The sequence below is a fragment of the Squalius cephalus genome, assembly GCF_949319135.1.
Source record: "Squalius cephalus genome assembly, chromosome: 17".
Taxonomy (NCBI): domain Eukaryota; kingdom Metazoa; phylum Chordata; class Actinopteri; order Cypriniformes; family Leuciscidae; genus Squalius; species Squalius cephalus.
Genome location: NC_137138.1, coordinates 488,711 through 498,710, shown reverse-complemented (window position 1 = coordinate 498,710; position 10,000 = coordinate 488,711). Strand labels below are relative to the sequence as shown.

At 43.5% G+C, this 10,000-nt stretch overlaps 3 protein-coding genes across 3 annotated transcripts in view; 1 reads left to right on the top strand and 2 right to left on the bottom strand.

Annotated features, from left to right (window-relative positions):
- Positions 1 to 7,228, bottom strand: part of homer1 (homer scaffold protein 1) — a 53,637-nt gene extending 46,409 nt beyond the window's left edge. Inside the window, exon 1 of the mRNA XM_079846858.1 lies at positions 7,146 to 7,228. The gene's annotated coding sequence lies outside the window, so the exon portion shown is untranslated. The remainder of the gene's footprint in view (positions 1 to 7,145) is intronic.
- On the top strand, positions 2,802 to 6,852 carry LOC307144375 (uncharacterized protein). Its single transcript, XM_079846705.1, has 2 exons — positions 2,802 to 3,151; positions 4,272 to 6,852. The coding sequence occupies exons 1-2, from the start codon at positions 3,054 to 3,056 to the stop codon at positions 6,142 to 6,144; spliced, it is 1,971 nt and encodes a 656-aa protein (XP_079702831.1). The 5' UTR covers positions 2,802 to 3,053; the 3' UTR covers positions 6,145 to 6,852.
- A 1,023-nt stretch (positions 7,229 to 8,251) lies between the features above and the next one.
- zer1 (zyg-11 related, cell cycle regulator) overlaps positions 8,252 to 10,000 on the bottom strand; it is a 40,141-nt gene continuing 38,392 nt past the window's right edge. Inside the window, exon 16 of the mRNA XM_079846856.1 lies at positions 8,252 to 9,065. Coding sequence (XP_079702982.1) covers positions 9,008 to 9,065 — 58 coding nt within the window. The 3' untranslated portion in view covers positions 8,252 to 9,007. The remainder of the gene's footprint in view (positions 9,066 to 10,000) is intronic.

Below are 10,000 nucleotides of genomic sequence, written 5' to 3'. Positions count from 1 at the left end.
ATCTTCAACACACTAAACACACACCTAAACACACACTATCCCAACACACTAAACACACACCAAACACACACTAAACACACACCTAAATACACACTAAACACACACTATCTCCAACACACTAAACACACACTATCTCCAACACACTAAACACACACTATCTCCAACACACTAAACACACACTATCTCCAACACACTAAACACACACCTAAACACACTCTCTCCAACACACTAAACACACACTAAACACACACTATCTCCAACACACTAAACACACACTATCTCCAACACACTAAACACACACTATCTCCAACACACTAAACACACACCTAAACACTAAACACACACTATCTCCAACACACTAAACACACACCTAAACAGTTAACACACACTAAACACACACTATCTCCAACACACTAAACACACTATCTCCAACACACTAAACACACACTATCTCCAATACTGCTTCAGAGCGTATCCCATCATGCATTATGTTCGGGAACTCGTGCCACGAAATTGTGAGATGTCGAGGAAAACATTCCACTGTAATTTAAATTAATTAATTGGTGTGTGCTGTCTGGTGTGTGTGCTGTCTGGTGTGTGTACTGTCTGGTGTGTGTACTGTCTGGTGTGTGTAGGTCTGGTGTGTGTGCTGTCTGGTGTGTGTAGGTCTGGTGTGTGTACTGTCTGGTGTGTGTAGGTCTGGTGTGTGTATTGTCTGGTGTGTGTAGGTCTGGTGTGTGTAGGCCTGGTGTGTGTAGGTCTGGTGTGTGTAGGCCTGGTGTGTGTAGGTCTGGTGTGTGTAGGCCTGATGTGTGTAGGTCTGGTGTGTGTACTGTCTGGTGTGTGTAGGTCTGGTGTGTGTATTGTCTGGTGTGTGTAGGTCTGGTGTGTGTAGGTCTGGTGTGTGTAGGTCTGGTGTGTGTAGGCCTGATGTGTGTAGGCCTGGTGTGTGTGCTGTCTGGTGTGTGTATTGTCTGGTGTGTGTAGGTCTGGTGTGTGTAGGCCTGGTGTGTGTAGGTCTGGTGTGTGTAGGCCTGGTGTGTGTAGGTCTGGTGTGTGTAGGCCTGATGTGTGTAGGCCTGGTGTGTGTGCTGTCTGGTGTGTGTAGGTCTGGTGTGTGTAGGCCTGATGTGTGTAGGCCTGGTGTGTGTATTGTCTGGTGTGTGTAGGTCTGGTGTGTGTAGGTCTGGTGTGTGTAGGTCTGGTGTGTGTAGGCCTGGTGTGTGTAGGTCTGGTGTGTGTAGGCCTGATGTGTGTAGGCCTGGTGTGTGTGCTGTCTGGTGTGTGTAGGTCTGGTGTGTGTAGGCCTGATGTGTGTAGGCCTGGTGTGTGTGCTGTCTGGTGTGTGTAGGTCTGGTGTGTGTACTGTCTGGTGTGTGTGTAGGTCTGGTGTGTGTAGGTCTGGTCTGTGTACTGTCTGGTGTGTGTAGGTCTGGTGTGTGTAGGCCTGATGTGTGTAGGCCTGGTGTGTGTATTGTCTGGTGTGTGTAGGTCTGGTGTGTGTAGGTCTGGTGTGTGTAGGTCTGGTGTGTGTAGGCCTGATGTGTGTAGGCCTGGTGTGTGTGCTGTCTGGTGTGTGTATTGTCTGGTGTGTGTAGGTCTGGTGTGTGTAGGCCTGGTGTGTGTAGGTCTGGTGTGTGTAGGCCTGGTGTGTGTAGGTCTGGTGTGTGTAGGCCTGATGTGTGTAGGCCTGGTGTGTGTATTGTCTGGTGTGTGTAGGCCTGGTGTGTGTAGGTCTGGTGTGTGTAGGCCTGATGTGTGTAGGCCTGGTGTGTGTGCTGTCTGGTGTGTGTAGGCCTGATGTGTGTAGGCCTGGTGTGTGTATTGTCTGGTGTGTGTAGGCCTGATGTGTGTAGGCCTGGTGTGTGTGCTGTCTGGTGTGTGTAGGCCTGATGTGTGTAGGCCTGGTGTGTGTATTGTCTGGTGTGTGTAGGTCTGGTGTGTGTAGGCCTGGTGTGTGTAGGTCTGGTGTGTGTAGGCCTGGTGTGTGTAGGTCTGGTGTGTGTAGGCCTGATGTGTGTAGGCCTGGTGTGTGTGCTGTCTGGTGTGTGTAGGTCTGGTGTGTGTACTGTCTGGTGTGTGTGTAGGTCTGGTGTGTGTAGGTCTGGTGTGTGTACTGTCTGGTGTGTGTAGGCCTGGTGTGTGTAGGTCTGGTGTGTGTACTGTCTGGTGTGTGTGTAGGTCTGGTGTGTGTAGGTCTGGTGTGTGTACTGTCTGGTGTGTGTAGGTCTGGTGTGTGTACTGTCTGGTGTGTGTAGGTCTGGTGTGTGTAGGTCTGGTGTGTGTGCTGTCTGGTGTGTGTAGGTCTGGTGTGTGTGCTGTCTGGTGTGTGTGCTGTCTGGTGTGTGTACTGTCTGGTGTGTGTACTGTCTGGTGTGTGTAGGCCCGACATTTGCAACTGTTTTTATCACTTAATTAGAAGCACCACAATTTAAAATGTGTGTTTTCTGTGAGTTACACAGCGACTACTGAACAGACATGTAGAAGTTTATTTTAAAATGCAAAGTATGTAAAATTTACTAAATAAAAAGCTCTGTAAACACTTGCATGTTATGCAACACTATAATAAGTGTGAAAAGTTCTACACACACTTGCAGTCTTTACGACTTCTTGAACACTTGGGGCAAATAGAGGAAATACGTCGCGCAAGTGTGTGTGTGTGTGTGTGTGTGTGTGTTAGGACAAGGCATGTGTTTTCTGTCAACTCTCTGTGACCCGCAACGCCTCGAGAAGCGCACGTACCCCTCAAGTATTTTTAGCTTTGGCAAGTCGAGGCAAAAAACCACAACAACCCAATCCCTGATTTCATGAAGCGCCGCAGTTAAAGCTGCACAACTCTCACGAGGACGCGCTGATGAATCCATAACACAATGAAGATGTTCCCCTTTTGAGGAGGACGGGCAGTAATGCAGTCGCTGCACTTCAAGCCGAGAGCGAGACGCCTCAGGCTATTTACAGATCCGCTGAGCTAGAGAAGTTCCTCAGCTGAGACGACGTGAAGAGAGAGACTCGTTCGCCCAGAGACTCATGCAGCCGCACGGAACGTGGGAACAATGGAAATAGTGGATCCGGAGAACGAGATGACGGCACTGGAGGAACCGGAACCAGACCTGGAACCGATGAACGACGCGGAGGAGGATCTGAGCAACAGGTGAGAACACACACACACACACACACACACACACACTAGGGCTGGGTATCGATTCAGATGTTCCAATTCGATTCGATTTCGATTCTAAATTCGATTTCGAGTCGACTCAATCAGTCTAGATTTAATACAAATCCTATATTTATAAAAAAAAGAACAGTGACATAAGTTTACAAGTGGTTAATTAATAAAAATAAATTAAGAGCCACAAACCTGTATATTAAACTCTGTTTATTTTAGGTGCACTAGGGTACATTAACACAGAACCAACTCTAGATTTCTAATGTATACAGTGAATAAACAGGATTCTGATGCTGAAAAGTCAGAACAGTCGCATGTCTTGATCAAACAGGATCAGGTTATTTTATGTTTAAGATAAAACAAACGTCACAGCATTAGCTGTAACATGCAAGCCTGAACAGTGGAGGAAAACTAATACTGGCTTTTGGGTGATAAATAAATATGGAAAAGTAGTTTTGTGGCCTTTGAGTATCGATTCTGAATCAACCACATTTAAAAAAAAAAGATTAATCGAAATACATATTTTTTTGCCCAGCCCTACAGTTTACATGTGATTTACAGTCAAACCCAAATATATTCAGACTCCTTCAACGTTCCTCACATTATCAGTTTATTCGCTATAGTTTAGAGAATGGTAATGAAATATGAGCAGAACTCAGTTGATATTTGACTGGTTTTGTCCGTCCTTCTGTTAGACTGTCTCACACATGAATTATGTTGAATATCTGTCAGCTGTTAAATTTAACTACACAATTAGATAATACCAGTTTAGCTCAACCAATCACCAAGCAATGCTTCATTGTGTTCAGTCTGTGTGTAAAAAGAGCATTAGCAATTAAAGACACACACTTCAGCAGAACATGATCAGCTCAAAGTGTCCCAATCATTTTTGCTCCCAAATCTTTACTGGTAGTCTCTGTATGAAGAATATTTGGGTATAATATGTCACAGTTTACTTAATTCTGCTCTCCTCTCTTACATAACTGAACTACAGTGTCCTGCACACACTAGTGAAGTGGTGTCTGAATCATTTTTGGTTTGACTGTTGCATAACTTTTCCAACATCATGTCAGACTGATGGATTTGGTGTGAATCCCCTCAGTCTGAGAGAGGTGGTCCAGGACGGGGCCGTGAAGCCCAAACTCCACTGCCTGATGATGGATCCGTGCTTCTCCATGGTGACGGTCCAGAGTGAGGACAGCGGGATCTTCTGGGAAACCGCATCGAGTCGATGCTCCACGCCGTGGGCCTCCGAGTTCAGCGCCTCCGAACCCTCGTACTCCCTCCACGCTTCCGCGACGGCCGGCAGGATCGTGTTCATAATGGACAAAGAACTGATGAGCAGGAGAAAGAAAAAGCGAAGATCCGACAAAACAAGAACTCGTCCGCAAGTCACTCGCGAGATGCTTGCGGAAGCGGAGAGACCCGCAATGGTGGAAGTGTCCGTTCCAAACTCAGGAACGGAAGAGCAAAGAACGGAGGATCTAAAAGAAGAGCGTCTGTTCAGTTTAGTCTCCGAAGGATCCGAGATACTGAACATCATCGCTCCGCATAAAGTGTCCACGGTGGACGAAGAGGAGAGCAAAGGTTTGGAAGATAATCTGTTTTACCTTGAGGAGACGCCAGCTATGAAATCCCCAGACATCCCAGATGAGCCAAACCTGGACCTTCCTTCTGAGACTGAGATCATCCATGCGGTGATCCCAGAGCCGTTAGTCTCGTTCCCGCATGTCCAAGAGTCCCGAAGAGGAGCGACGGCCGAAGACTACTTTGAGAAGTTCGCGCTTCTCTACGATCAAGCGCCATCGGGATCAGCGCCTGTTGAAGAATCACCGGAGCAAACTGAGGAAAAGACTGAAGACGCACCTCGTCCTGAAGTGGAACCTGATCCCGGTGTCTCCTCAGCCGTGAGTATGCTAGATATTTCTGAAGAACACTTGGACGATGTGTTTTACGGCGGAGGTAGCGAGCCACACGAGGATGCCGCAAGTGCTGGGGAAAAGGGAAGGGAGTTTTCCCAATCCTCTCTGAAGGAAAGCGGGAGCGCCTTGTTTGGGAGTGAGGAGTCTATCCTCACGCCTATATACCTTCCTGAAGGGCCTCAGAAAATCATTGACCTTAATCTGCTGGAGGAGCCGAAAGCCTTGGCGTTTATGTACTCGGATCTGTACGCGGACGCCGTCGGGACCCGGAAGAAGCCGGATGACGAGGTCGAGAGCGTGACCTCGGAGAAATCCTTCCACAGTCAAGAGTCCGACAGGGAGGACAGAGGCTATCTGGAGAAGTTTGTGCTCAAAGTTGAGACTCAGGCCACGGAGAACGACTTCAGGCGCTCTGAAGAACGGCATGATCCTTTCAAACTCACTGGATTTGTGGAACGCCACAGTGCAGAGGTGGAAAATCCGGGAGACGATCCGGAAGAAATCACGGATTTCTTTAGGAACAGCGCATCTTCGTCTCCCTGCGAACCTGTGGAGCGGCTGGAGAGAGAAGAAGAGACTGAAGTCGTGAGGACGCCTCGGGTCACTTTCAAAGAGCAAGCGTCGACACCATTACATACAGAACCACAGAATCAACCGTTCGCTGACGACGACTTTTCAGAAGAGTTTTTACCGGTTGAATTAAGCGAGGATTGTCCAGCATGGGAGGAAAGCTTGCCGACGATTGTCAGAGATGCTGTAAAATCAACTTCAACCCGGACAGATGAATCAAGACTTAAACCGAATCCTGTAAGCGATAACAGCCAAATCCAAGCGCAAAACACAGTGAAACCCGTTATTGCTCACCATAAACTGTTCCTGGATCTGACCCCGCTGATGCCCGTCGAGGCCGAGGACGAGAAGGAAACAACCGAGAAGGAGAAGGAGAACACGAGCTCTGAAGATGCCGGATCATCCAGTGATCCCTCAAACCGACTGGATTATCCGCATGAGGACAATGCTGAAGCTCCTGCTGCCTTGAGAAAGTCTGATTGACTTTTAAGGGCCGCTGATTCGCTGGCTTGATGACGAGTGATCCTTTAGAAAAGAACAGAACGTTATCACGTGTCTCTATTGGTCATCTCGTAAAGATCGTATTTACGAGTTGAACGCACATGAACGCCATCACAATGTTGTAAATACGAGTGGGAAGCTCGGAATTTTCTTTAAGTCCCGATCTTTACGAGTTGTGGGCGTGTCAGTGAGAATACCACAATACTTAAAAGTATTTAGCAGTGATATTATCAGGCTTTTCTATTTACAGCAAAGTAAGCTAATTGCCTGCACAGAATATGATGGCATTGTAATATAACAATGTAATTTGTAACGATAAAGTTTGCAGTGGCTTCATAAATTAATTAAAAACATAAAAAAGCTAAGCACATATGTGTGTCATCTAAGAGTCTAGAATGGAAAAACACAAATATGGAACGTAGTTCTTGTACAATGTGTGACTGTATAAGCCTAATGAGACAAAACTGTATGTTTGTGAGAGTCTACAACACCTCCACTGCTAAAAATAAGTAAATAATTGAAAAAACATTTTATCTTGTACAGTAACCTGTGCTTAAATGATGTACTGGTTATAATATTTTATAATAGTTTTGCTGCTCAGGCTTCAGCATATGTACAAGAGTGGAATTATTTATTTTAAACACTTGTAGACATATGTGAATACGATGAATAAAGTATAAATACTGTTAACTTGGTGAATGTGCTGTATTATGTTAGAATTACATTCAGTTTAAGTATCTAAAAGTCATTGTTGTCTCGTTAAAATTTCAACATCATCGTGTTTTCTTTATTAGTTGAAATTGTAGGCCCTACATCAATCAACAATCAAAAAGTTGAGTAGCCTACTATGAAATCTCGTCTGAAGCACACCGTAACAGCTTATACCCGTACCTCATCAGGCACTCAATATCCAGTTATTAATTTATTCTTAAACATTCAGTAGTTAACACTATTGTCGTCTTAGACTGTAAAAAAAGTCTTACCTCAGAAATTCGCGCCTTTTCCTGTCAGTCTACGTGCGCGCGACCGCGACTATCATACGTTTTCGACTAGAACTATTTATCCCACATTAGAAAATGAAATCACGCTTTTGTAATCCATAATTAGGACATAAATCAAAAGAAAGTGTAAATACGTTATAATTATGAGATGAAAAGTCGAAATTATGACGAGTCATAATTAGCCTATTAAAAAGTTTAAATGAGTCGATTATGATTTATCATCATTTCGATTTATATCCTAATTATGATTTTAATGTCGACTTTTGTCATGATTTACCAAAGCTTACCAAATATTTACCAATATTACATGCTACATGTGACTAAACAAGTCCCTGAAATACAAACCAAACCATGACATTGAAACTAAGGGACAGGGCAATGATAAAATATAGAAATAAAAATAGATCGTGTTTACACACATTTGACCTGCCAGTTAAAGTGGATTCTCTGAAGTACAGGCTTCTGCTCCGATTGTTCTTTTACTCAGTGTAGAAAGTGCCCATATTGCAGACATCTAAATGAATAATTCTGCAAACCATCTGCATATATTAATACCTGAGTCTTACCTGCGGTCCAGAGACAGTCTGATCCGGATCCGGATCCAGTAATCCGGTTCTGACACAGATCCAGTAATCTGGTTCTTACATGAATCATGCAAGTGCACTTTGTGTGTTTTTAAAGACGCATTTATACAAATAAGGGAGAAAAAAACCAACATTGTCTAACATTTTCCCATAAAGTTTTTAAACCTTTGAAATAAGTTTGTAAATAAGGGGGAATTAAAATGTGCATTTTCTTATTCTGTATTTGATGATTTTATATTGGTGAAGGAGTTTAAGAAATCCAAACAGATATTGTTAAATTCTGTAAAAATGAATATCAGGCCTCTTTTACAAAAATGATTTTCAACAGTAGACGAAACACATATTTAAATATCAGAAAAGCTGAAACTGCTGTAAAGACACACACACACACACATCACTGATCTAAACACACACTTGATGAGCCGGTATAATAGAGTGACAGATCATCATCATCATCATCATCATCATCTGTAAGAAATAAAGACAGCAGCCAGACGACTGTAACAGAGTGTTTGACAACTATTATTATTATTAATCTCTCTTTACACCCAGTGTTGTGTGGACTTCTCACTTCAGTACATCATGGTTTTATTGCAGTTCAGAACCGTGTAGAAAAACAGTTTCCCAGCACAGATAAAGCAGGTCTGATCAACCCTCGTCGCTCCGGGAATAAAGCGCCGACTCCGACTCAATCAGCTTCATAATGAGATCGCAAATAAAAAGTGAATATGATTAAAAATACAACAAGAAAAAAAAAAAAAAAAAAAAGAGAAAGAAACAAAACAATGAACTCCCCAAAAAAGATAATCGCTTGAATGTCAGGTGTGTGAACGTGTTTGAGAACGCGCGTGAGATTTCCAGCCGGGAGTCGTTAATATAAAACATCCAGCGGGAACAATCCCAGAGAACTTCCTTCCCGAGACTCCAGCGTTCGGATCGATGATCACAGAGAGAAGCTTATACTGAGGAGAACTCTCTGAAGATGCCTTACGAGCAGAACGTCCTCCACACACACACACGCATATACACACACACACACCCACTCGCTCGGGCACAGATAAAAACAGAAACACACACCCCTAGAATGACACAGCTGCGACTGCGGTCCATGTGCAACACAGAAACAAGCCCGACACACACACACACACACACACACACACACACACACACACTCGTGACCTCACTGTAGTGTGACGTGACAGACGTGTGTTGCAGGAGAGCAGCGTGACGTCCTCTTCTGGATCTTCATCTTCATCATCTTTACCTGCTGGTGTCCATGGCATCCTCCTTAAAGTTCTCACACTGATCCATCACTTTCCTGCACACAAACGACACACACACTCACACTCATGACTCTTCTTCTTCAGACTGAGATCAGTGTCATTACTCCAATGAGTTTCAGGACCCTGAACACTTAGTGTCTTGTTCACATCAGATGTGGATTTCCTGTGTTTGGCACACGTGTGGAGAGAGGAAGCACAGGTGTGTGTTATCTGCACACTGACTAAATGCACATGTGTTTCCCACAAATACCTGACGTGGAATATCTGTAATGTCTGTTGAATTGGCAAATGGCCGTTTCTTTCTGTAGAAATGTGTTACACACAAACTGAAAATACACAGTTCCTTGTTGTGGATATGTAAGAGTGTGTTGTTAGGGGGACACACACTGTATAGATTATAGAATATGTGAAAAAGAACAAGCAACTGTGAATTTTCAGTTCACATGTACAGCATTTCTCCAGATATGAGCAGTATTACTAAACATGTTCAGTCCCACTCTAAATGTACTCACAGTTAAATGATTAAACTCACACAATGCACTTATTGTGTACATGTTATACATTGTACTCATATTTTTAAAAACCTGCATGTAATTTCAGCGAATTAAATCTAGAGTTACACTGTTGACTATTCCCTTATTATAAGAATCATGAGTGTCAAATATGATCATCAGGCTTTTGAGGAAGTTTTTTTTGTTCATCTCTCAATCATCATTGTATTATATGTTTAAAACTTATCAGAACTTTACTAAAGAACTGCTATAAAGCCAAAACAATCTCTGTTACCATAAATTATACGTTTATCTCTGTAAAGCTGCTTTGAAACAAATCTACATTGTTAAAAGCGCTATATAAATGAAGATGACTTGACTTGACTTAAAAAACTGATGATCATAAAACTAAGCATTAAATATCATCTTACTAAGACATATTATTGGCAGATATTGACATTTATACACATTTTATGTCA

Excerpts from the sequence above, each read along its gene's own strand:
- LOC307144375 (XM_079846705.1), top strand. The coding sequence starts at position 3,054 with ATGGAAATAGTGGATCCGGAGAACGAGATGACGGCACTGGAGGAACCG. Across the intron at positions 3,152-4,271 it reads GAGGAGGATCTGAGCAACAG|TCTGAGAGAGGTGGTCCAGG; the intron begins GTGAGAACACAC and ends GAATCCCCTCAG.